This window comes from Calonectris borealis, chromosome 1, assembly GCF_964195595.1.
Source record: "Calonectris borealis chromosome 1, bCalBor7.hap1.2, whole genome shotgun sequence".
NCBI classification, from domain to species: Eukaryota; Metazoa; Chordata; class Aves; order Procellariiformes; family Procellariidae; genus Calonectris; species Calonectris borealis.
Window position 1 is genome coordinate 69,916,797 of NC_134312.1, and position 27,746 is coordinate 69,944,542.

At 41.0% G+C, this 27,746-nt stretch overlaps 1 protein-coding gene and 1 long non-coding RNA gene across 2 annotated transcripts in view; one reads left to right on the top strand and one right to left on the bottom strand.

The window, feature by feature from the left end:
- Window positions 1-27,746, bottom strand: part of MICAL3 (microtubule associated monooxygenase, calponin and LIM domain containing 3) — a 164,971-nt gene that overhangs the window by 7,397 nt on the left and 129,828 nt on the right. The window contains exons 32-38 of the mRNA XM_075159557.1: window positions 27,143-27,274; window positions 26,647-26,738; window positions 22,780-24,652; window positions 22,183-22,277; window positions 16,281-16,388; window positions 15,431-15,524; window positions 10,885-10,935 (exon numbers count right to left, since the gene is read on the bottom strand). Coding sequence (XP_075015658.1) covers window positions 10,885-10,935; window positions 15,431-15,524; window positions 16,281-16,388; window positions 22,183-22,277; window positions 22,780-24,652; window positions 26,647-26,738; window positions 27,143-27,274 — 2,445 coding nt within the window. The remainder of the gene's footprint in view (window positions 1-10,884; window positions 10,936-15,430; window positions 15,525-16,280; window positions 16,389-22,182; window positions 22,278-22,779; window positions 24,653-26,646; window positions 26,739-27,142; window positions 27,275-27,746) is intronic.
- Window positions 1,343-27,713, top strand: LOC142086558 (uncharacterized). Its single transcript, XR_012675156.1, has 3 exons — window positions 1,343-1,481; window positions 1,826-1,891; window positions 27,633-27,713. It is a non-coding gene; the product is annotated as an uncharacterized LOC142086558 (long non-coding RNA).

The window sequence follows — 27,746 nt, forward strand, 5'->3', positions numbered from 1 at the left end:
CTATTCAAACTCTGGGAAACGCTTTACAGGTACCACATTAATGGCTAGTTAATTCAGACCTGTGCCCTTAGGATCTCAGAGAAGTGCCGCACTGGAGCTAAACAAAGGAGAGCTTACAACTCCTATTAAACTGCAGCTTAGGCTGGGAATACCTGCCTTTGAAAAATCGTAATAGCAGACCCTTGGGGAATACCAGACCCGGTTGTACCACCCTAAGAGCCTCCGGCTCTGTGGACTTTATACCAGTGTGTTGCTCAGTTCCAAGCATTCCTTTCTGAGCATCTCTGCACAATATGCCCGTGTGGCCACAGGAGAGGGAGACTGTACATGCAGATGTCCAGTGCTGTGGCGCCATGAAAGCACTGGGAAGTCTCCCCGTCCTTTCTGGTGCCAGGATGTATAGAAAACAAATGCCTAAGAAAAAGCCAAAAACACAACGCTACTGACCTATGAAATACATAAGTATTTTTAAACAGCCAATGAGCAGAGGAATAATGGGAGGATTGGAGAGGGAGCACTGACAACTGATGTGAGGGAGCACCATAGAAAGCAGAGTAAGTGGTTAGCAAAATTACACCATGAACACACATAAACAACCCCTTCCCCCATGCCTTGGCAATGAAAACTCTATGGCAAACTCCATTTGGGACAGTTAAAGAATGCACTCAGCAAGACAGATGAGGGAAAACTGGTCTAGCTTAAGGTTTGTTCGTTTTTAAAGTTCAAGGATGTTTTTGCAAACCAGTCCTTATAAAGACACAGTATTCCTTTAATCCATACATACTAATTAAAAGGCCATTTAAGGAAGGAGATTTTCTTCCCTTACCCCACCTTCCAAACGTCTTTCCAGAGGAATAGAGAAATTGAAGCCACCAAATGAAAACAGAAACTTGCGAGTGTGATGTTACTGCTCCCACCACTCCTGCCCAATGTCCCTCCCAGTCACTACACCTTCCCTAGCACAGCTGGGACTAGCAAAAGGGATACTGTACCTTTAATAACTTGCCAAAGGCTCAGAGAAGTTGGTTACCAGGTTGCTACTGAGAAGGTTGGTTTGGGGACACAGCAAGAAAAGGGCTGGGGACAGGGCTGGGGGCCTTGTGATCACTAGCTGACTAGTGCTGCTACGACAACCCAGCTGTGGTCAAGGAGAACGGGGAGCGTGTGAGGTTACATTACCTTCATGGGCACAGCAAGGGCAGAAGGAGAGAGGTCTACGACGTGGTGTCCCGGCATTGGGCTCAACTTCAATAGGACCAAACGAGGAAGAGGAAGAGGCAGGAGAGGAAGAGGAAGTTGGAAGTGGAACGGAAGAGGAGGAAAGGGGTGAAATAAAAGACAAGCAAAGGACAAAAAGCGTAAGAGTGAGAAAGAAAGGAAACACAAGAAGAAAAGAAAAGAAAAAATACAAGAAATGGAGAAGCAGAAACAAGGGATACAGTCTACAGATGAATAATGTCCCTAATAAGCACAGAAAACAGGTAAGAGGTAGACTGAGGTACTGGTGAACTCTTACTGTGCAAATACCAGGCAGGAGGTTATCGTTACTGTACTTTTTCCTAATGTACATTTTTCAATCACATGGTCTTTAACTGAAAGGTTTGTGAACAAGATGTCAGGACGAGCAGAAGTGAATATTGAACTCCTGCTGATAAATGTCAAATTTCAAGGAGGGTTACAAAAAGTCTCGCCTGCGTGCATAAGACACCAGCTGTAAGTGGCCACCCTACCTTAAAGCTTTATCAGGCCCATGCTCTTATCACCATGGCAGCATCCACTGATGGTAAAAGTGTCCTTTTTAATGGAAAATAATTTCTTCATACAGGGAACATCACAGGGAGAATCTGATTAACATGGAACCAGCCTGCCAGGATCTGCTGTGTCAAGTATGGTGAGTATACATGTACTCAACTGGACTGTTATGCTTATAGGGGAAAAGGCTTTTACATGGATAAAAGAGTGATTCACATCAGGGTCTGCAGGGGCAATGACCAACTGAGGGCTTTGCAGAGTTAAACCGGTAAATTTAAAGCTCTCCCTTGACATTCTCATTTCACAAAGTATTTTAAAGCTTACAAGTCCTATTAGTATCAGTGACTTACTGAATCTTTTTCATCTTTTCTGTCACCCAGTGAAGGACAAACATTTCTCGTCTCTAAAATGGCTGAGCTGTTTTAACACTAAGAATTTGCTTTTCAGCTGTACTTAATGTTACAGAGATAAACAGTAGGAAATAACCAACATCACTAACGGTTACAGGAAAACATATGCACCAGGAAGGTGATGAGCCTGAAACATCAGAGCTAGCAGAATGGAACACTTACTGCTCTCAATGCACAATCGCATTTATAAAGAGGAGGCATTTCTGTGTTGGGAAAAGCCATAAACTCCACAACAATAATACGGTAAGAATAACGCTTATTTTGGAGAAGTCAGCAGAGCTTGATATATGTGGTTTGGAGACAGCTTTACAGAACTAGACTATGGTGAACAGGGAAGGCTTTAGAAGGGACCATCACAGAACTAGACCAGCACACAGAGGACACACTGGAGTGAGAGGGAGAGGAGAGCACATCGGCTTCAAAGCCTGTAACTGAGCAGTGCGGCTTTCTCAGACAGGAAGAAACCTTTGTACTGGGAGCAGGAAGGAGCAACATTAGGAGAGGTGCCACAGTTGGCCATATGACAGTTACAAATAAAGCACCATACCAACATTAGTTGACAGTACCAGAACCTTAATTCTAATTGTTCAGAATTTTCCAGCTTCTTCATTTAAAATGAAAAAAGACTAGGGCCTTTTTTCTACAATTGCCATTTCACAGATTAAGTTATAAAAGCAAAAACAAATAAGAAAAACCCCAAATCGCAAAGGCATGGTGAAGAATAAGCTCCACACAAAGCGGAGCATTTAGTGCAGGATACCTATTATATTTTTTATTTCACATCCTATCTTATTCAGCATGAATTCTTCTACATATGCTTTAATACTCTAACTTGGTGCTGGGGTGATCAGGAGACGGACATTTAACTATATAGATAAATCCACTTCAATTTTTCAGGGTTTGAGATTTCATTCAGAATTCTGTGTGTATGTGTATAGGACGTTGATAACTCAAACGCAGCTATATTTATACATTTCAAACCATGGACATATAGACTTGGTGAGGAATTACCAATTTGCCATATTTGATCTGAAAATAAATACCTGGTGTGTGAAAATGTCATTCATCATATTGTGACATGACCACAGACTACTAACTTTTGTCATCAGTGATAAAATGGTCTGATCCTAGGTGAAGATCAGATCTTTGGTCTCCAGTAAAAAGCCACAAGACTCACACAGCAGAAGGCTGTAATACAGAACCCACTCCCTGCAATTGTGTTTTCTTCCTTTGCTCTTAGTTGTGCTATTTTTTAACAGAAATATTATCCTCCCACTCTTGTTGGACACACTCAATGTGTCCTTGAATCAAGTTACAAAGTCCATGGTATCTATTAACAGTCCTGCTACTGGAAATGTTAACATTGCTTTTCAGTAAGATAAGGAACATAACCTGTACTATTAAGATCCTTTCCAATTACTCCAGATGTAAATTATAGTTACATCAGTGAATACAGGTTATATGATTGTTAAAATTGCTTTGGAAACAACTTCTGTCCAGCCCAGGACGATTAGCAAAGCTTTAAAAAGTGTTCCTTATGTACTGGAGGTCCTAAACAGCGAAGACAGAGTGAAGTGCAATCTGAAAACTTACCTCTTATAGTTCTCTAAAGCAGTGAAAACTACACCAATTATTATGCTCTAAAATATATACCGTGCAGTAGAATTTTAAATATATTTTTAAAAACTTCTCTAAGGTTATAGTCATGAAAACTGCCTCCCCACCCCTGCTAATGGAGTATCAATACATGTGGTACAGATACTATAAGCAGTCTGAAATAGGAACTTTCTAATTTTAAGAGGAAAACTATTTTATCCTATTTCCTGAAATGGAGAAAGATTTTTCACTGACAATAACAAATCTTTACATGTATTCCATGCCACACATTTCACTATCCCTTCAGATAAACTCTTTCAAGAAAAGGCCTCTTAACTGTTTCAGAAACAGAGAACTGGAGGGAAAAAAAGATCAATTGATAAATGGAAAAAGCATTCCCTCAGGCAGCTGATAAGTTTAGACAGTGAATGTACCATCAGATCATTCACATTCCTGTCAAGGTCAATTAAAAAAAAATACAACTTCACAGCAAGAGCTCTCATTGTGTACATTTATGTTTAAAGACAATCCTGGGAAAAGGCTGAACTCGTCCAGTGCTATTAAAAGGAGAACTATACAACACCCTGGTTCACAATATGATGTTAAAAACTACCTTGCCCTTATCACATGTCCAATTACATAATGCAAATCTTTACATGTCTTCTTATTTCTCCCAAAGCCATCACTAATCCTACAGTATATAGTAGTATTATTATATTAGTTTAGAGAAGAGACATCACCACCTCATGGGCTCATTAAATTAAAAACATGATCATCACTGCAAGACAATTTTCCTGGCCATGGAGTCAGGGTCAGATGGGAAAAACTCTTTTGATAAGCAAATAAAAAAAAATAAACAATCCCCTTTCTGTTTAAGTCTCCTCCATCACCAAAAAACCCAGGCCAGTTCTGGCAACACAGGTCTTCATCCACAGCATGGAAAGAATGCTGCTGGCCGCAACAATACAAGCTACCCACTGCCCCGCTGAAGCAGTTCGCTCAGAAGGAGCTAAAGGGTAAGAGAAGAACCATTTCTGTGACCATTCACTTCTGTGACCATTCACTCTGTGCTGTCAGCAAGAGTCTAAAGTGTGACTATAGCTTCTGGACAGAAAATTATCACTTTTTTCCCCCAGAGAGGCAAAATCGCCAACAGACTCTGTTACTCACAAGTCGTTCCTTCTCAATGCCACAAGCCAACTCTTCTGAATGTGTGTAAAGCCTTCAAAGCAGAGGTCAGCAGCCCAAGCTGCTGGCAAGCAGAGGCATTCAGAAGGGCACACGGGGTGATCAGTACGGAGCCAGGAGCTGCAGCTTGTTGAGGAAAGGAGCGTGCCCCAGCTCCTAAGCACTGAACATCCTGGAGAGGTAGAAGCTCTGCCTTGCCGATTAGCCACATCCCGTCAATAAAGTAACTGGAATTATCTTGCCTCTGTGAAAAGAAGCCTTTACCAGATCTTTCTGGGAAATCTTTCATGCAACCACGACAAGAAAGACCTTGTTTGTCACAGTCCCCTTGAGGGATTGCAGACTTTGCTACAGTGGTGGAAACCAAGAGCCAGGCCAAGAATAAATACCGTATCTCCAAAGCCTCTTCAAATCAAGGAACAGAAATTGTATAGCCACCATGAAAATATACCTTCCTTTTCACTGTATGTTGTTCTTTGTTACAGAAGCTACATTGGACTGTTGTCTTCTTTTCTACTTTTCATTTACCTATTGTTTAAAGAGCAATACTTCAGACTGGTTTTGCCCTTCCCTGCTGTAGCTACATAACACTTCTTCATAATCTGAAGCACAGTAGTAAAAATGATCAATCAGGATGAAGAAAGCATAGCAGAAAGTTTGGGGTGGCAGACACCATTATCCCTAAGCTACAGCTCACATCGATCCCCTTCACTATTTGCCCATGTCCTGTGGTATGAGAACTGCGATGATTTCTGAGAAGTGGTGAGCCACTGCAAATCAAAATGACTTGAACAGATATACCACAGACCAAATGGGATCACATCCTTTGCAAGCTTTGCATCCAAAGACACTGATTTCTATATCACTGACTAACCAGAGCAGTTTGGAAATCAGCAACACTGGGCAGGAAATCCAGCTCTGAGGCTAATCTCAGTTCTCCTGAACCATTATGCTGGCATTATGCTTGACCTCACAAGCTAAGAGCACGACACTTTCTTATTCTACTAACAAATTCCATTACTCATTTAGCAGGCAGACTAAGAGCTCTAACTCTTAGAGCTCCAAAAGAGATCAGTAAGATAAACTGTGCACTGATCACAGGAAATATCCTCTTTCCCACTTTTTAAAAATCAGTTATGGGCAGAAACCTAGGCACTGAAAAATAAAGCATTCCAACTTTACTACTTGGTGAAGTTGTTCAACAGCAGTGTTGTAAAAGAGCAAGAATATAGAAAGCCACCTCTTGGAGAACAGCATCCACACAACTGCAGGTATTATAAAGTTGAGGGCAAGGATTCTGACAATTATCCGATAAGCACATCACTCACTGTGTCTGACTTAACAGTTTACTAAAACTGTGTAAAAACCAATATTCTCTGAAGTACCATCACTAGAAGAAACCTGGGGAAAACTCATAGACCACTGAATTGTCATGCAAACTGAACCACACCTTTATTTACCCAGCAGAAGAGAGGAGGGGAAAAAAAAGGCGGGGAGGGGAAAGAAAACTAGGGAAAGCAATAGCTGGAGCAGAATACGCACACAAATGACTGCACAGAAGTCTTCTGCTTCTACCAGACCTCAAGGCACTTCAAAATGCAGTCAGAATTAGCAGAGTCCTGCACTGGCCCTGCCTCCCAAGGGTGGCAGAAAACTGTTAGTTTCAGTGTGCAGTTGTGAGAGGTTTGCAGAAAGCAGCAGGTAAATGGTAATTGCTTGCTTCCAGTACCTAACAAGTACCCTAATTACACTTACAAAGTTGTCCTTATCAAGTGCTCTTTCCTGCTCCAAATTTACAGCAAAGAAAACATGTTACCAATTCACTTCAGTGTCATAAGCAGCTGCAGAATGCAAAAACAATGTTTATCTTACAACTCCACTCCTCTTCCACAAGAGCTGTGTTTGCCAATCACAAGAAATAGGACTGTTCCCACTTGAGTATATCAGACTCCAGCCCTGCAGAGTTAGATCTGCAGGACTTTAAAGGATATAGTCAGCTCAAGTATTTCAAACAAGCTAATAAAAAGTGAAGTTGTTGTAGAGTATGCTTTCAACAAAGTACAAAGAATTAAAAAAAAAAACCACAATCGCACTTTTTTTTCTCTCCTGTTTACCTGATGTTCATAAGACTCTTGTCAAGAAGGGAGAACATGTGTCTGAAATCAGCACTACCAAACATACCAGCTCTCTTCCTCACATCCTTCTTGCCTGTCTCGGCATACTCCAGCCAAGAGCAAAGCAAGATAGGAGTGTGGGGCTGTTTCCTCAGTGATTCCCTGCTGGGTGCAAGGAAAAGGAAGCTGCTCATTCGAACGCAAAGGGAACAATGGAGGTACTTCCCACAGGCAGACGAGGAGCAAAGTGGGACAAGGAACCAGTGGGTAAGGAGGAACTGAGGCTGGGACTAATTAAGCAAGAAGACTAAGAATGCAAACCACTAAAGGAGAAGAGACAGAGAGGAGAGGGGAAAAAGGGGTAAGGGGTGAAAGGAGAAGGCAGATTTGTGGAGAAGATATGACCTACAACTTTCCAGACAAATAATGCTGGGTAGAAGAAGGAACAGAGCCCAGAAATTTTGGGAGAAGGCCAGAGGCAGGGATTGAGACTGTGGGGACTGAGTCAGTGGGAAGACCAGAGCTGGAATGAAAGACTAGGAACAGCTAGTGGGGAGGAACAGGAGGTCTGAAGGGTAGAACACTAGGATTTCTTTGTCAAGAAGGTAGGATTAAAATTAAACGCCTGAAAAGCAGAAACTGGGACTGCGAATGAAAATGGAAGTGGGGTAAGGAGCTTTGGATGGAAAAAGACAGGATTAGGACAAGGGCTGTCTTGAAAGAGGGAATAAAAGGGGCAAAGAGTGTGTATCCACCAGAGCACTATATCCTTCCAGCGCCTGGCTCAGAATCCGTGTTTTCAAGTCTCACCATTCCACAGCTGCCAGCAAACATCTGTGAAATCCACTGACCATGTCCCATTTCCTCTCCATGAGGATCTACACAGAGGATGACAACCTAGCATTGCTATCAGTTATTCCATAAGGGCATGAAGTAGAGTTCTCTGTGGTGGATCTAAAGATTATAAATCTGTTGATATATCAACATAATACAAAATCTTAATTTCAGTTGACTTTGCAACCTTTGTAATGTTCTTTTAACATAACCGCATATACGATATACACATAGGAATAATTACTCAGAATTGAAATGTGACCATCTGTAGCGTGAAATGAAACATCTGCTTTACAGCAACAGTACATGATATTTTAGAACAGGAAGAGAGGATTATGGCATCTGAGCAGAGCAATGGGGGTAGTTAAGATAGCAATCTGTAATTCCGCAAACTGGAACTTGACCAAGGATGTCAGAAGTTACCACTCCCTTGCAGAAGCTGTTGCGCAATCTGTAACAACTAAATGAAACGCAACTGTCATTAGTGTAAAGAAAATCCAGAATAAATTAATGCCCTAATCATTAAAAAATTATTACCAATTTACTTTTTCAAAGTATTTTGCAATTTTGCTTATCGTTCTACTGACAGCATGACTCTAGAGTCATGCCTATGCCTCAGAGACACAAGTTGCCAGTAGAATAATTAACTACGCAGCCATCCTAGCTGCTTATAGCATTCAGCAGGACCACGCAGCCACACAGCGCTCCAGGGATTTTAATGGCACTCCACCCAGATGCAGCATCCTGCGCAGACATGTTAATTTTGGAGCTGAGCTCTAAATCTGCCACTCAATAGTGACAAGTATCATCAGAGTAATGTATCCCTTTTGGCAAAAGTGTTCTGGCAGCCCCAAAAGCAAATATAAAGCAAATTACTGAGGCAACAAAACAATACTATAGAGCCACATACTACAGCAGGCTACACTGGCTCATTGCATTTAAAGGGATACTGCCCAATATAGTTTTTTGAAGTTTGTTTCAAAAAAGGTATTTTTGAGATGAGTTGAAACTTGACATGGTTTTAAAATATATCAACCGTTTTTAAAAAACATGAACATTGTCTCTGACTGTTGGAAGCCCAAGTGACTCAGTCACCATATGAATAAAACCAGCCTGTTACAGAAGATCAAAAATGACTGCTCTGGGGTGACTGTCTCAGCTCAGAGAAATGGAAAAAGCAAACATGAAAAAAGATAAACAGTCAATTCAATTTTCAATTAAGATCTTCTGCAACACAGTAATTTTTAAGTGACAGTGTCCCTTTAAGTGAAGATTATTTTGCTTTTCTTAAAGCCACTATTAGTGATTTTGATGGGATTGCTGTCTCTAAAGAGGCATTAGGAGGAGAAGCAGGAGGAGGGAGAGGTATAGGGGAAATAGCATTAAATAGGGATAAGGGTCTGTTATGTGTAATTCAGCATCAACCCTTTTACAGCTCCTACTCTGTGCTCATAAGGGTATGTGCCAGCCCTGATGGGCATAACTAGAAAGAGGGTTTCAAAGTCTCTCTGCAGAAGATACCCCAGGAAAGAATGCCAGAGAAAACAGTGAGTGAAGCAGAAGGCTAGAGGACTATCACATCAAAATCAGCACAGGGGAACTGGGCAACAAATTAGGTCTACTAAGGATAAAAGTCTTCCATTTTGAAACTTGAACTTAGGTGGATATTCTTAACTCAGGTGGATGTTCTTCAGTAAAAGCCTATTGTGCCAGGAAAATTTGGAGTCATTCCCAACAGCGAGCTACAGATAGATACTATGTGGGACAGCCTCTCCCCAGAGGAGGAGAAAAAATGACAGTTAAAAGCCTGGGCAAGGTTACATTTGAAGGATCAAACGCAGAACACAATGAAATCAGGGCAAGACTTCTAGTGATGTGTCTTGGATCATGCCTAGAGCGGAGCTGGACTGTAATGCACTCCCTCAACAAAAACACAGCTTAGATCTAGCAACTTTATAGTCTGAAAGACAAATGAAATGAGACCCTCAGATGACAAGGCAACCAAGCAGAGTTTGCCTTCTCTTGGATCCGCTGACAGATGTGTTCATTTTATAAGCATAGATTCAGGGTGATTAAACTAGCAAAGGGAATTTCAATTTTCAAGATGGGCAAATGCTAAACAAATGCCATTTGCAACCCAAAAGTTATCCACCTACGAAGGGATTCAGGAAGTAACATTAATTAAAGCAATGCATAACAATGGTGCAGAGTGATGACTAGATTAATAATCTCTAAGTGAAAAAAAGAGCTAAACACTGTAACATGTGTTTAGCACTAAATGGGATATTAAAAAAAAAAAAAAACACAGCAAGAAGCTTATTAGCTGTGTAATGATGCCAACTGGGCTGACTGGAAACTCTAACAGCAGATTCCAGCAAAAATGACTGGAACTCTTAACAGTAGATTCTCTCCTAACCTTACAATAAGACAAAACAAGAAAGAGAAGTATCTGTCACCTACAAATGTTTCCAAGTCCCTTGAGGGAGCCTGTTGTTTTTGTCAGATCATCAAACAGACTCTGGCTTTTTTGGAAGAAGCAAACGAGCCTCAGAAGGGGAAGACGGAGGCAATGGCATGACTAATCCTTTACACTGCTGTCAGCTGTTGGGAGCAGGTCAGTTCTACTGTCCCCTTCAGGCTAAAATATTTTCCTAAAGAGGATTTCAGTGGTAGAGTTGGACTTTGCAAAGGAGAAGCAAAAAACCAGAATGGCCTTTCACTGCTAGCAGGGAAGGTGGCTGGAGTGAAAACAGTATGTAAATTCTGAAATAATGAACACTGTGGAAAATAGAAGAGGGAGCCTTACAGATGGTTTGTGGCATGCCAGGATCTCCTCTTCCTGAGCTGGAAAAGGGGTTCTGCTATAGCCAGTCATGTGCAAGGGCTGTTTCTTCTTGTTTGTGAGCCAAGGATGGGAGAATTAGGTGAAGGGGGGAGTGGGGAGGAGTGTCAGCAGGGTTAGTGTCAGCAGGAGGTTCAGCTATACATACCACCCAGATGCAAGTCGATGAGGTCACTGTAATAAGACTCTCCCCAATAGTCTACAACAAGGAATTGGTGAAGACAGAGTTATTGAATCAGATACCCACCCTAGCCCCATGCAATCAAAGCAATATATGAGAAAAAGACATACAGACAGAAACAAAACAAAGGCAAACAAGAAATATGCAGCTATACACATGAGCACATATATATTAAAAAAAAATTATATGTCTCTCTTTCTCTGTACATATACATATATGTACACACACAAAAACATATCACAAACATATATATTGGGAAGATGAGGAGAAAATTCCCGGCAGGCAAGCAAGGAATTCCAAGGGGAAAAATCAAGAAGTCTACAGAGACGCTTCACCTGTTTCAGTCTGCACCAGTATCTGACACTGCTGTCTTTCCTGTTCTCGCTGAGAAAAGCAGAACTAATCTTGTTGCTTTCATGCTGAGCAGTATGTCAGAAGAAAACAAGTGTAATTTCTTAGGTCAGCTGCAGGAAAGGTATAAGGGTTGATTTCTTGGAGGTGACTGAGTGGAGGATGTGTGTGGCACACAGGTGGAAGGCACTGAGTGAGCTCTGACATGAATGGCAAACGCCTAAGTGTAGAAAGATGGGTACGTGTGTTTCTGCTAATGCAGTATCTATGCCAGAGAAGAACCTGCACAGAAGTGTACGGAACAGAGAGTGTACGTCCACAGCTAGAGACAGGTACACGATGAGTCTAGCACCGTGTAATGTTTCTTTGGGGAAGAGACAGATGGGAGCACTGAGAGCACTGTTTCTCACTGCAAATGATTCCCTTGATGTAAAGAGGTGGCTCTTAAATTTTTCAGTATTGATCTGACAGTAGGAGATATTTTCCCAGCTCTTAAAAATGACTATCAAAGTTTATGCTAAAGGAGGATAAGGGAGAAAAAAAAAGGCTCCAGAAATTTCTGATTTGACATATTTTTAAGTTAATAATTTAAAATATGAAAAATCCACACGGGAAATCAAAGTCATAAGCATGTCCAAACAGGCGAATGCACTATAATACATTAATAGCAATCCCATTCTAGGTGTCTCTTGGGACACCACAGAAAAATGGGAAATTCTTCATTGAGATTATCCTACTTAACCTTCGCAGTGAAATACCATGATGCAAAAGAAGGGGAGGAGGAGGTGGGAAGGAAAAAAAGGATGACAAAAGCTTAGACCACCTGTATATGACAAACTTGCCACATGAAATAGAGCTTACATTCCAAATCATTCATTTTTGCTATGAATGTGACTATCAAAGGCTGAGATTTTCAAAGATAATCACAGAGAACATATTAAAGCAATTAAGTAATCATAGGGTGTGAGATCGTTTTCTGACTCAGAAACTAAATGTTAGCTTGAGCATTCAGCTTTTAAAGGAATAAAAGACCAACTGTGCCTTGCCTAAGGCTGAGCCAATTTAAAAAAGGAAAAGACAAGGAGGTAGCCAAGAAGGTGCAATTACTTTGTCAAAATTAAAGTTGACAATGACCTCCAAAACATCTCTGAGTCTGATCAGTTGAATAGCTAGTATCATCATATAAATATTCCAACTCGACAACTATCAGATAATGAGTGAAATTCCTGGAAAGAGTATTGAGCTGTCTGTACCTCTTGCTAGGATCTAAATTAACTGTAATCTCTCAGAAAGACAGCAGGGCATCACTGTGAAGAATTTACTGACAGTCTTGTCAGTATAAGTCACTTGGCAAGATCATATTAAGGATGATGCAAATGGATGGAAAATAGAAGCAAAAGTATTCTAAATAAACAAATTCTTACCTATAGTACCAGTTTTTGTTCTTACCAGTCCAACCGAAAAATACCTTTTTCTAAAAATGCAAAGAGGTTCAGAGGTCAGAGATCTGAGGAATTAAAGTTAATGGAAGACCTCTACAAAAGCAAAATTTGAAATTCTTCACAGACGGGAAGGATGACTAACAGGCAACATGCTAAAAGATGATAAATGACATAGAGAAGTAGTTCAGATGGTCTTGCCTATCTTTTTCTACAATAGAAAAAGAAAAGAATAATTACAAAATACAGAATTCTGTTTCTTGTGTGAGGATTTTCAAGTATCTAGTAGTAGGAAACTACTACTAATACTATCTAAAACTTCATATTTAAATGCCTAAGTCAGTGAGTGATTTGTTCTTTCCCTACAGTGAGGCAAGCTGAATAACCCACTCATTACAGAGCCTAGTATGTTCTCCTAGAACAGTTAATACTGGTTGCTGTCTATAGGACAGCCATCACTTCAATCCTGCATTGCAATCCTTCTCTATTTATGCGGACAGAGTATGTGCACAGGAGGGATACCTCCCACGCTCCCCCATTTCTTCCCCTTGTACAAGCTTATTAAAAGGAAAGAGTTTTTCTTCAGATGACACCACCATTTTATACACTGCCCTTCCCTTTTTTAACTTTTGTTTACAAGGTTTCATTAGGGGAGGGACCGATCAGAGACAAGAGCATGACTCCACACCTTTACACAACAGTACTTGCTGAATGCAGTGGTCACTGTTAGGTCAGTATCTTAGGCAATGCAGATGACAAGAAAATTATACTGCCCTCCTGAATAATTAATGGCTACTGGAGGCAGAAATTAATTGTACTTATGGAATGTGATGCCGCAGATTTAAAAAAAATAAATTCACTTATTTTATTGCAAACATATGTAAAATGTCCATGCAAAAGTGGCTAGAGAGGCGACGCATGGAATTAATTTATAATCTTGTGTTTCAGTCAACACAGGTTAGAACATGTTGGGTTTTTTTCCCCCCAACAGAATGTGTTTCTTGTTAATCCCCTGAAATAACTGGAAGAGTTGAGGCTGATGAATTCTTTATGACAGAGTTAGGCTTCTGTAACCATAATGTATGATCTGTTGATAGAAACATGTTGCAAGAACAAAGAATACCCTAGGGACTTCCTGAAGAAAAGAGATTCACTTTGCAGAGTGACCTACAATTTCGTAATTCTGCTAGGAAATTCACAAATACACAACCTCATCTAAGACTGCTTCCATTTTGGGAGAGCTGGGAGTGAGAAGTTAGTGATATAACGGTTTAATTCCACAGTCTTCCATATAAAATAGCAATTCTTACTCTTGGTCACGTTTTTTAGGCATTCTTCTATCATTCTTCAATGACAGAGCATTCTATCGTGAAGAATGTTCTCTCAGCTGCTAAGATTTCCCACTTGTGCTGACATGTCTTAGATGAAAGTCATTTAGCAGCTGAGTAATCAAGACGGACTTCCAGATGAAAAGAAGAAAAAGGAAAAGAACAATTAGAGATAAGAGAGGTGGTTTTAGTAACCGCATTAACTGGCAGGCCAGAGAAGAGAGTGGGGCTACACAGAAATACACAGCACAAGGAAGGAGGCACCACTGCAAAGAAGGAGTTTTTGCACAAGGCTGTTTTTTTGAACCCACAAATGAAAAAAGCCAGTCAGCTCACAATACCATTGAAGTCCTCAAGATTGTTCTCCACACTTGTAGCACCTATTTGCTTTGGTAACCACTCAGTCCTGCTCCTTTGGCACACCCTTATGGAGCATCAAACATACCTAATCCTGGCTGAGTAGTAAATGGCGGGAAGTCACAACAGACTTTTCCTCTGGTGAACCTTCACTGCTTAATCAAGTTTCATCTTCACAGCATAGCGATGGCTCTTCAATCCAAGCAACAAGCCAAAACATTTTCCAAATGCCTTGTTCCACTATTACTATTTCTGATCTCTAACCCTTGTAATCAGGTACATAATCCTGGGCCTGTCCGGTATACACACACTGCATTTGCCTGTTGGATATTTGACTCCTTGTAATTGAGGATTCTTTTTTCCAAATCATTATACTACTATCAGCATTATCTGAACCAAGTACTCCTCCACTCATATGCTTGCCAGATCAGATGATACTCATTTAATTTAATTTCAAGTACACATAACATTCCTTTAACAGCTCGACATGGATACCTTTCAGTACACATGTGCATTTCTGGTCTGCACTTTATCGGAAGTAGCCAGTGTGCGGGGCTGTGCAGTGAGGAAGATGTTCTGTGATGGTCCCTTGTAAGGACACTACCTTGATATTCCAACACAATAGAGAAAGCACACACAATTTCACAATTACTTCCTTAACACACAAACAGGGTTCTCTTACTGTGATAAGCTTTATGTGAATTGCAGCTAGGAAACCCCCGCAATTTTCTAGCTGTAATATCCAGTAATATGCAGAAACAGTCAAATAGCCATTATTAATAGTTGGAGAATTACCTGCTAAGCCTCAGGCAAAGACAAGCGAACTAAGTCTCTGCCGACAGGGAAGTCCCAGAATTAGAAGAAACACAGGAAAAATAAGGCCTCAAAAGGACAGTAGAAAAGGGAGAATGGATTCACATTGGACTCCATCTCTAGGCTACAATGGTCCAATTGCCTCTCAAATCCAAGCAGCTAAGGACTACTGCACAAGCACTTGATAAGAAAACGTTAAAAAGCAAACCAAGTTCTAATGGATACCTGCTTCTCCCCGAAGGGCCTTCTCCACAGCAACCCCTCTCTCCTCGAGTTGCCTCTGCTTCTCTTCCACTTGTTCAAGCTGCCGCTGGATGATCTGTTCAGAGAAGAATGGAGCAGAATCTCACCAACAGCAATTCTCCTGCTCTGTCTGCAGCACTCATCCAGCACTAAGTGACTTCAATCAAATTGGCCTTTTCAAAAACAAGTATTTTTATTCAACAATACACTGCTTCAAAAGCTAACTGCTTCAAAAGCTAGCATCACAGTCCCTCCAGTGACAACATCCTCCCCACCCCCTTGCATCCTATCCCTTAATTTTGCAAACACCTTGATACTCACTTATTTGCTACAACTCCAATCACCTTCCTAAACGCTGAAGTGAAAGGTGATGCTACTCAGTCAGCTGAGCCCCTACCTCAAGTTTTAAACAAATCCCATCAACTATAGATGATGCCGGCAGTTTTCCAACAGATTCTCTGGTAATTAAAGGTTACACTTCACCCAGCATCATAATCTAGCAAAGCAATGAGAGGTGCAGCTTCATCAGGTATTATCTGACTATCACCGTTCCATTCAGTGCATGATGCTTCACTCATTTCCAGCTAGAAAGGTATTATGGCCATTATTTTTCTCACTGTTAAACTATCATGATAGGTTTCAGCCATTCTTCCCATGTCTGTGACATGATATCAAATTTAAAAGAGGGCATAGGAGCAGGGACAATCATGTAGAAATAGAGGAAAGTTCCGACTCTGGATCCTCTTCTGACACTCTCAGAGGAATGTCAGGATCATGGTGCTTTCACATAGAGTTAACTGTCTGCCATAACAAGAAGACTGTGAGGTAGTACCTGAGCTCTGTGTAATCTCTTTAGCTCCTCTTGCTTGGCTTGTCTACGGGCAGCTTTCTGTACTCGCCGGGTCAGCTTGGCATTCAGTTCCTCTTCTGTATAGGCTCTCTGAAGGAAGGAAAAACAGGGGCAGGTTTTACTTGCATGCTCGGAAGTATGGGGGAGGGATGACCATTTTCTCTTCCAAAATCTCAGAAGGGAGGTGTTCTGTCTTTGCCATGGCTGTGTCAAAAGTCAAGCTTCTGTAGGCAAAGGTGTTCACAGTGCAGTGAGCAACAATTTCAGGGTCAAATCAGGAGTGAAGAAGCGTATAAGCCAACTGCAAAACTGTGATTTTATATAATGTCCCACCCTTGTCTTCCACTGCTATATGAAACCTCTCCTCAAAGATCAAATCAATTTCTATTCTATTTCTCAATAGATTTAGCCAAATGGATTTAGTTACATCAATGAGTACCATATAGAGGGGTCACCTTGGTTTCATTTTAAAAGAGGGTAAAGACATGTCTACATGAACAGTTACAGTAGTATAAGCTAAGAAATTATTATAGACTAGTGCAGTTGTATTGGTATTCCCCTCTCCCTATTTTATTCTGGGGCAAGAACATCCATAGTTGGGAGTTATATTGGTATAACTGGTAATGACTACCTGTGTAAATTTGTGCATTTTTTCTATGAATCAAGAAGGCAAAAAGACTTTTGAAAGCAGAATGACATTCTGGTGTGAGATGGGAAATCCCATCTCAAGAGCAACCCCACAAAACTGGCTGATGTAAAACAGAGCAAACAACCCCTAAACTAAAACTAGAATATTACACCACCAGAAGCCATCCAAAAGGAGAAAGGCTACGTTTCTAGAAATAGAAAGCTTTTCCTCCTCTTCGTTTCTCTCACTGAAACTAGTTTAAAAATAAGTAAGTCTTTTTAACACTACTGAAATGGGGTTCAGTAGCTTATCAGGTATACTAGTTGGTTGTGTTGTAGTCTAGGAGGGTTTCCTCTCATAGACTTTTAAGAGTGTCAGAGAAACTTCACAACTGCATTAAGTGAACTACAGTGAAGAAAAGAACGCTTCCCACATACATGTATGTAATCTTTAAGGGACAGCTGTAAACAGATGTCTTCCATTTCTGGAAAGAGATCTTCTCCATGGACAGTCAACTTTAAGAACAAAATGTTAAAACAGGCCACCTTGAAATTTGCTTTATCTAGTTATTGTACCGCCACATTGGTCAGTCTACCTCTGGTTTATTGTTCTCAGTGAATAAAATTTAAGGTAGGATCACAGCTCTATTAAAAATCCCTCAGCTAGGTGGTTAGCAAGCACCATCATTAAAGCTCCAAGTAGTTAACACTTTACTCTTTCTTTCTTTTTTTAAAATACAAAATCCACAATGATACCCGAATCAGAAGGTAAAGTGATAGAGGGTGTGTCTTTCCTATCCCATGTAACACTGTTGTGACTGTGAAGACAGGACAGTAAGGATTTCAGAAAGCGGCAACATTCCTGAAATAGAAATGTAACTTCTGTCTTGATTTTAGCTTGATACAGAGTGTCACTAAGATTTCAGTGACCTCAATAATTTTGAAGGACACTGATTAAAGTGTGACGATTCACTTGAACTCATATTCTAAATATTAAAAAAAGAATACGCATACATATTTAATTGCCTTGAAAACCAATTTGTTCTGAAGCTCAAAGATCATCCACATCACTCTGTACAGTGGTGCACTGCTGTGCCTTGACAATTGCATGCATTCTAACCAGACAGACAATTTGGAGCTTAATGCATATTTGGTAGACAACCTCTACAAAGAATTTGCTGCCCATGTCTGCTAACATCTCACGCATGCACAGTCAATGTTTGTGATGTTAGTGCACATGTGATGGGTAGCTAAGGATTCAATGGGTTAATATAGGGACATGCAATGCAACAATGGCCAACTAGTGGGAATGGAGACACTACCTTTGACGAATATGATCTCTTGAATGCCAAGGCGTGTGGTACATAAATCGACTTTAAAGGGGGAATGGTAAAAGGGAAAAAAAAAAAAACACGTACAAAATGAAGCAAAATCAGTTCAACATTGAAAACAGATGCACAGTAATAAAACAAAGCTGTTCTTAAATGAAACATAAAATTGTGCAAATGCTGAATGTGACCCAGACTGCTGAAACACAATGGAACTTCTGTCCGCAAAATCAAGTTTCTAGCACTCTCCTGAAGGCAATTAGCTTTGGCAGCCTCTTTGAAGATACAGGCAACTTGGAAATACCTTTTTCTAGCGGAATTATTTGGCCTTTATCTACCTATGGTTTTAATGTCCACTGATCAAGTACACATACATACACATACAAACTTTCGGCTTAGGATTTGGAATAATGTCTTACACTGGGGGATGTTTGGTCTGAACTGGCTCAGCCAACCATATATTACTCTGACACACAACTCTCCATTTACAATCTCTCCTAGGAGTTGTGTTTATTTCATGGTTTGAAATTATCTCTACTTCATAGAAATGACCATTTGCATTTAACTAACATCATAGATCTTCCTCACTGCTTTGTGACAGGAGAAACACCAGATGGGCTCAGCGTGGGTTGTGTGTCCTACAGTAATGGAACCTCCCTGTCCCTCAGAGAGCCTGAGGAGCTAAAACTATAAGAAGGAGGGCAGAGGGAGGGGAAGAAGAGGGGAAGGGGAGGGGAAGGGGAGGGGAAGGGGAGGGGAAGGGGAGGGGAGAGGGAGGGGAGAGGGAGGGGAGAGGGAGGGGAGAGGGAGGGGAGAGGGAGGGGAGAGGGAGGGGAGAGGGAGGGGAGAGGGAGGGGAGAGGGAGGGGAGAGGGAGGGGAGAGGGAGGGGAGAGGGAGAAAAAAAATCACTTCTCTATCCAAGGACATTCTACATTACCCTGTATCCGAAAATAAGGCAAGTAAACTTAGGGTTTATAAGAGAGGTAAATTTCCCTTGTGTCATGAAGTACTGAGGGCACTGTGCCATTCTGGGCGAACAGCCAGCATTTTGCATTTTCACATACAATTAACTAAAAACAGTCACAAATGAAAAGCCATAGAACAACTTCAGCATGTATGCAAACTTCAGTAAACAGCAAGCTACCTGCGGTAATAAAACACACGTCTGATCACAATACCACAATTGTACAGGAACAATGACAAACACAGACAACGACACACACCTATAAACACGAGACCCATGTGGCATTTACATTAGGAATTCTTTACAAGATGCTTCTCTTGAAAGACACTACATTAAACAACACTGAATTGATTCACTGTTGATCACAAAGAACAGGCTAAACAGAGCAAGCTGTCTGGGAAGCAAGCTCACTACAATTACCAAAAAAGAAGCACAAGGTTTTTTTTCAGTTTAGAGAAGGGGTTCACATAAAAGTTATGTGGCACACAGGAAGTCAGCTCTTACCCATAACAAGTAGAAGGTAGTTTGTAACTTAAAAAATATAACACCCACCCCAAATCAGTAGAAACCTAGTTTTGTTAGTCTCAAAGTTCAGTTACATTTCTTTTGACAGCAAGGCATTCCAGTGCTTGCATGTACATTCTACATCCTTGGACATGATGCAATAAAACTAGGTAAGTGGAGTTTTCTGATTCGTTTCCTTTAAATAAATTAATTCTCAAAACTATTCTTTAGAAAATAGGCAGATGCTGAGCAAAGAAATTCTTAATGTAACTCCAGCAACAGCAAACGGGAGAAAATGAGACACCACCACCATACCCTTGGCAGATCTGGTGAGATATTTTCCAGTATTAGGATTCCAGGCATCTGCCACTGTCACCTATCCCCTCCAATGCTTAGTGATGAGATCTTTTTTTCTGCAAAAGCCATTTTAAATCAAAGTAGCTCAGCACAGGGGAAAAAAGTGACCATCAAGTCTGAAAACAAGCATGGACCTTACTGAAGCCCTGCTTCCTCCTGAAGGAGCTTACAAGGCAGAACAGTAACTCTGTAACTCTTATCTGAACCCCCTGTATTGCATATCTGTCCTCTGCTAGCCGCAGGTACCTCATTCTTCTGCATCTCTTGGAAAATGCAGAATTTCTCATGAAACGCCTTGGGGGCATGCAAGGAGGAATGGAAGGGGGAGAGAAAAAAAGGGAATAAAATAAAAACAAAATAATCTTCCTCTTAGAAGAGATCTAGATCAACTAGAGAGAGAGATTAAAAGAGAGGTAAGTAAATACAGAAAATTCCTACTTACTTCATCAACTCCTTCCACCAGCCCTCATTTCATTAGTTATTCTAATTCATTCCACTATATATACATAGAAAGCATTTCCTATGACACTTCAATTTGCAGTACTTCCATACCTTTGCCATCTGAGCCAAGTATCAACTTGATCCTGCCACTTGTGCACACTGGATGACAGGTTTGAGACAGGAGGCACAGACCATCATGTCTGTGACACTACCCTCTCAGATGCTCTGTCTTCCTGAGTTTTTTTAACATGTGAACCAGGCACCACCAGGAAGGGACAGGGGGAACACATTTTTCATTCTTCAGTACCAGAAGGGCCTTAGTGTTCTGTGGGGTCAATGAAATCTCTACTTATTCCTCCAAACCTTGCAAACTCTGTCTAGCAGAGCTTAGAAGCTCTCAGGAATGAAAGAAGGGCTCTTCCCCCTACTATGATTGAGCAGTTCCTTACATTTTTCACTTATTTTTGCATTAATAGTGCCATCCTAAAGTCGAAATAAGTAGTTTAAAAGCAACTAACTTTGGCACTTGGCTCTCACCATGTATTTTCCACATATAAATATGTGCAAATAAACTAAATGTATTTTTCTCTCTAGGTTTTTATGGAGACCCACTGATGTCTCCTCTTTCTTCCTCAGTAACTTCCTTAAAGCACCATTTAAAGTGAAACTATTTTGGCTAAAAAGCCGTTGATATGTCTTACAATACGACATTATAGCACTAGCTAGGGAAGGTTGGTCAGGAACAAGAAACAGCTCTCTCAGAAGAAGCAGAGTTCATACCAGACCACACTGGAACGAGAACACCAGGCTAAGACCAACCCCTATATACTGGCATTTCCTATGGGCTCACTACTATGTATTTCAGCTTCACATTTGTTATCTACACAAGCAGATACAGGGAAATACTCAGCAACGGACTCAATAATCTTAAAGGTCTTTTCCAACCTAAATGACTCTATGATTCTAAGTCCTCAAAGAAAACAGGGTCAAAATGGAAGAAACAGCTGATGGCTCATCTTTTCTCCAAAAAGAGAAGGTACTAATTCAGACTGTACGCATTCTCTTCTCCCAGGAATAATAAGCAAACCTGCATGAGTTGCAAAACTGCAGCCTGTAGCTTAACTCTTAGTTGATGATCTGTCTTGACTATGTTCTTGATGTACGCAAAAGTACATTCCTGTCTGTAGTTTGCTTGGAATTCTACCACTTCAATCTGTCAAAGAGACTGGTAAAACAATATCCTAAAATTGGACCCTTACAAAAAGTGAGAGTTATCTCATTGTTATCTTTTTGCAATAACATTAGCACCAGTGAAATTTACTCTTCTGACATTCGATGTCTGTTTTCTGAGGATCATCGGCATGCTCACAACAGGGACAATTCACTATTCTGACTGTGATATTCGTTGTAAAGTAATGTCACAGTGAGGCAACAGATCCTTCACATAATAACAGTGGGGAGTAGCTTGCAATTGTGAAACCAACTGAAACCAACCTATTTTAGGCAGAACAGTCAGCCAACTTACAGGAAAGTCATGTAAGAAGTCCATGGAAGAAACAGTAAGAACAACAAAACTAATCATCCATGTTTCTGATGTGGTTCTCTGAGCCTGTGATCTGCATGATGCTAGATCCATCTAAAATGCATTTCCCATCTGCCTACCTCTCGCTTGGATTTCTGGGAGGAGCGTTCCAGAATATCGTCACTGGAGAGGTCAGAGTCCTCTGAGAAACTCAGGTGTTGACGGAGCTGCAAATCTGAGAAGCCGGGAATAAAAAGGGAAAGTTAAAGAAGTGGTAACTATTCTTTCTGTAAACATTTTAGAACTCAGTCGATAAGCTGTTTGATTGAGCTTCAAAAATACTTAGTCCTTTTGTGCCAGTCTCAGTTGCTTCGTCTGGGATTAAAGAGTGATCAGAGAAGCACTGATCTGCAAAATGATCAATATTAGTTAGAAGCTTCATTCTAAGAGAGCATCACTTTCTGCAAACGCGGTTAAAAATAATGGTCATGATTCTCCCTTTGTACTGTATCAATGCTCTTATGGTAGATGCAGCACTTGGATGACAGCAGCTGGCACTATTCTGGCTATTTGTACAAGGTCAGAGAAATGTAACGTGTTCGCTTTCGATCACATTTATGGCTAACTTATTTACTGTATCACAAGTTGCCATTAAACATCTCTGGCTGCCAAACTTACTTTCAAGGATACCTAACTGTAGGAAAACTACACGGTGCAGAGGCACGTATCTGTTATACCTGCAGCTGTAACCAACGGAGAAGCTTTGTGCTTGCCAGAATCCACAGTGGCACTACTTGAGGGAGTACTTGGGCAGGATTTGTCATCAGTCTTTTTCTTCTTGTCTTTCTTATACCCAGAGAAAACAGACTTCCATAACGACCTAGGCTTTGTTGCTTCCTCTGTCCCACCGCTAGATTTGTCGGAAAGCCTGCTGTCATTTTTGGATTTCTTCTCCTTTTTGTTCTTACGAGGGGAGAAAAGAGAAGTTCTTTTCTTACTCTTCCCACTGGAGCCTTCTGAAGAGGTGACAGACCCTTCAGGTCCAGCCACATCAGCAGCAGGAGTGGAGAACTTCTCACTAGCAGCATCATGCTTCCGTGTAGATCCCTCTGCTATTTTCAAGGCCAGATGCTTTGGAGAGTCATAAAACAACTCTTTGGTCTTCAAGGGCATAGAAGATGCCTTTCGTGCCCTTGTGGCCCCAGCAGCAGCAGCTGCAGCCATCTCCATATCTTTCATCTTACACAACTGTTTAGCCATGGCATCACGCAGTGCTTGGCTCTTGACAGACTTCTCTCTGGCTCTCATTCTTTCTTCAGCAAGCTCCTTGGCCTCCGCAGAAATTTCAGGCAACACTCTCTTCTTTTGGTTAACCCCTCCTTCCATTGAGGGTGGACCACCATTTTCTTTGACCAAGGGCAAAAGAAGTGGTTTCTCTGGCCTTGGCCTACTAGTAGGAGGTGTAAAGAACTTCTCATGAAGGCTGGAGTCCTCTGTCCTGTCATCATATGTGTCTTCTACATCATCAGCAAATGGAATCTCATCCACACTCTCTGCAAAAGACTTCCGTACATCTTTTTTGGCCTGGGTTGACTCTTTGACAGCAGAGGTCGGCTCATAGCGTGGGGGAGCAGGAGGTGTTGATGCTGGTGTTGGAGGTGACCTGGTTTCAACCTCATTCTGCCAGACTGCTTGATGCCTCTTTCTACGCAGAGTGGCTGGTTCTTCACCCTGAGGAGGTGGTGGTGGCGGACTTGATGGAGGAGTAAGCATGGTAGAGTCAGAAGTGTTGAAGCTCTGGCTAGCCATAGTTCTCATGTTAGATGAGCTCTCCTGAAGGCCAAGTCCAGAACTGCTGGACACATCTCTTCTTACTTCACTGGAACTCTTTAACTCTTTTTCTGATGGAGATTTTGGAGTGAGCAGAGAAATCTGCTCATTTTCTAACTTGGACAGTCCCTGTCTTCTCGGAGCAGGCTGGGGTTTCACAAGATGGATCCTTTCATCCCCTGGAATATTCTCGCTATTAAAAGTCTTCAGAGGAGTTGTCTCAAGGGCAGATACAGTAAAGTTTGTCTCTGAGCGTTTGTTTCTGTCTACTGGGGTGAGCCCTAAGCTCCTCCGGATTTCAGCACTCTTCATCCAGAACTCTTCTACAAGGTTACTCCGTTTCAGGGCTTCTTCTGCAGTAGTAGGACTCCCCAGTTTTTCCACCTCACTATCCTGGCCCCTGAGGACCAGTTTGGCTAAAGGAGTAGACGTTAAGGCTGGGACAGGCTGGAAACATACTGGAAGCTCCACCGGGGATGGAATGGATGTTTCGGCAGAAGGCAAAGGCTGGGAACAGATAGGCATTTGAGCAGATGTTGGGGATGAAGCCAATGTTGGTGCTGCTGGCTGAGACTCTGCTAGTGATGTAGGTGCAATGGCTTCTGGTGATGCAACCGGCTGGGATAACACTGGAGATGGTGGCACCGAAGGGCTCTTAACTTTCCTGTCTTTGGGAATTTCATCCTTTGGTCCTTCTTCGAGAATGAAAGGCTCAGGAAAAAAGCGTGCCTCTGGAGATTTTATTGCACGGGATACTTCAGCCAGGGGATCTTTTACATCCTACAAAAAAGGAAAAAGGCAAATATTAATAGTCACTGGGCACATTAGAATACTGTTCCATTTTTTCTGCTTTTAACGAAGTTAGCAACAAGGAAACCATCCAACTAACAAAATATGAAAAAACCCACACATGGCATCCCATTCGCAGGCCTGGAACATCACTTAGGATTTCTCATCAGGTATGGTTAATTTTTCTGCCCCATTGTATAAACAGTCCTTTGCAGATGACAACAAGGAAAACTTAATTTTTGGAAGAAAAAACACTAAACTAAATTCCAGAAATCCATTTCTACCTTTTCCTGCTCTCCCTTCGAATCTCCAACTCTAGGTATTGTGGTGGTCCCTTATCTCAGACAGATTTGATGCAAGTCTCTCCAGCTCTCATCAATACAGCACCTTCTGCTGGCTAGTATCTGCTGTAATGTTTTCTTAAAGCAAGGGGTGCTTTCTCTGTTAAGACTAAATTAGGCTGAAATTCCCTTGACCCTTAATGGTCTGAGAAGTCTTGGTTTTCATTTCCTACATCCAGACTGCCATATTACTCAGTAGCACAATTCATTGTTTTACAATTTAACCCTTTGGCAGTGGACTCCTCTTATTGAGTTCCGGTATTATTCTTTCCAACGACATCTTTTGCACCAGCTTTCTTTTGAATGCAGACAGTTTGGTTTAACTGACACATGACCATCAGAGCATGAAACCTCTCTATCTGTGTGCTTGTATGACACGTATTAAACACCCAGGTCTTGAGTACTGCATTTAGGCACTGTCCTGATATAAAGAATGTCTAACAGAATCATTAGATGGTCCTGAAAAAAAACCCTTAATTTTAATACAAAGTAAATGTTGTCAGCAATTGCTGTCGGCAAACCAGCCTTACCCCATAATGTGTCCATTGTAAAAGTAAACTGGTTTATGACAAAACTCTCTGGGATAAATCTTTTAGTAATTTTCCTTAAAAACAAACACTTGGGAGGGAAAAATTTGAACTGAACATTTTAAGGGTCATGTACTTCCTGCTCTTACACACCAGTAGCTGGAAACACCACAGTATGCTTGCATGCTGACTCCAGGGCTAACAACATGACAGTACATGATTGACATGTCTCACTTCCTTAAGCTGAACTATGTTGTTACTCTGGAATAAATAAGCACTGCTTTGGTTACTATTAAGTAATAAAAATATAATTTTGAATTGCAAATGTACAGAATCTGCTTTTGGTACAGAAAAGATAGCCAAATCAGGATAAACAGGAAACACCTTACTCATGGCTCCCCTCATGCCACTACACTCTGAAGATAGGAAAGAAAGATAGTACATTATTTTTTAAGTCTAAATGAAGTCAGATTTCAAGGTGATCAACATAAATTATTGTCGTGGTTTAACCTGGCAGGCAGCCAAATACCACGCAGCCACTTGCTCACTCCGCCCCTCCCCCCCCAGCAGGATGGGGAGAGAATCGGAAGGGTAAGAGAGAGAAAAAACTCGTGGGTTGAGATAAAGACAGTTTAATAGAACAGAAAAGGGAAAATAATATAATAGTGATAGAATATACAAAATGAGTGATGCACAATGCAATTGCTCACCACCCACGCTGACCGATAACCAAGTAGCGATCGCTACTTCCTGGATCACGCCTACCATTCACATACTGAGCATGATGTCACATGGTATGAAATACCCTGCTGGCCAGCTGGGCCAGCTGTCCTGGCTATGCTCCCTCTCAGCCTCTGCTTGGTAGCATGGAAGCTGTCCTTGACAGGGCGCTTAGCAACAACTGAAAACATCCGTGTGTTATCAACATTCTTCTCATACTAAATCCAAAACACAGCACTAGGAAGAAATTTAACTCTATGCTAGCCGAAACCAGGACAATTATAGAGACAGGAAAGGAGGAAAGCCCACTGCTGTCAGTCCTCATTAGTTTATCCAACAAACTGTTCTCTTGAACTATAGGTAGCAAGTAGAAAACATCAAAGATTTCCTTTCTTACCTCTGCTTGTTTTGCTTTGGGACTATCAACTGGAGACAGAGGAAGAACACTGTCACTAGATGACTGGATAGGGATGGATGGCTTGCATGGATCTAGGGAAAGCAAAAATGTTTCCAAAAACAAATGAGACCGCTAATATTCTATTTTTTTTATGTTACATACAGCAAGTAGTGACAAATTTCTCACCTTTTTACAAATTCTAGATTAGACATCTGAAACATAGACAAAAATTTTTAAATGTCCAAAATGGTACAAGCTTTTTAACATAAAAACTTCTACAAGAAAAAGCAGTTAAGATGGGTTCTCACACTTTAGCAAGCTGTAATTAATGGATTCAGAACATTCTTCTCAAAATGTTAATGCAAGCACGTACCTTGCCACTGAGAGTAGTGAGATCGTTCAAATCTAAGACAGCATCTTCTCTTAAATCTAACAAATGTATAGACTATCTCAAATGCAATTACAATCATTCAAACACTGATGGGAAAGCTACTACCTTCTGTCACACTGCAAGAAGCACCTTCTGCTCCTTCTTCATCTTCTTCATCTTCAGAGACTTTTAGTTCTGGCTCTTCTATGCCACCTCGATGTAAGCGAAACTCCGCTTCTGCATCAGATGGGATGTCATCTGATCACAGATGGGGCGGGGGAAAAAAGCAAGAGATCTTGGATACAAGTCCATCAGGACATTTGTTTATTATTTTAAAATCTTTCATAATCCTTTCTTTCTATTCACATGGTTTTCATAACCTGAACACCTAAATGTTTCACTCCTTTTTCTGTGTGCTAATTAGAGTCATTTAAGCAGTAAATGATGGACTATTAGTACAAATAACTAAATTAGTAATTGAAGTCATACCTTACCAGTTTTCTGGAAATTTGCCAATGTTTTCTGGCATATGCAGTTCATTTTACACCAGCAAGGAAAGATTTTTGGCATAATATTGTGGACTTTTCACAAATTTACTTCTATTTCTTTTATTCAGCAGGATAAGTACTGAATACAGACACAAGATCAAGCCCTCTAGTTTGCAGATGGTAAGAGGACACGAGAAATTTATTCTACAACCCATGGCATTGAGGTTCTTCTGTTTCTTTTT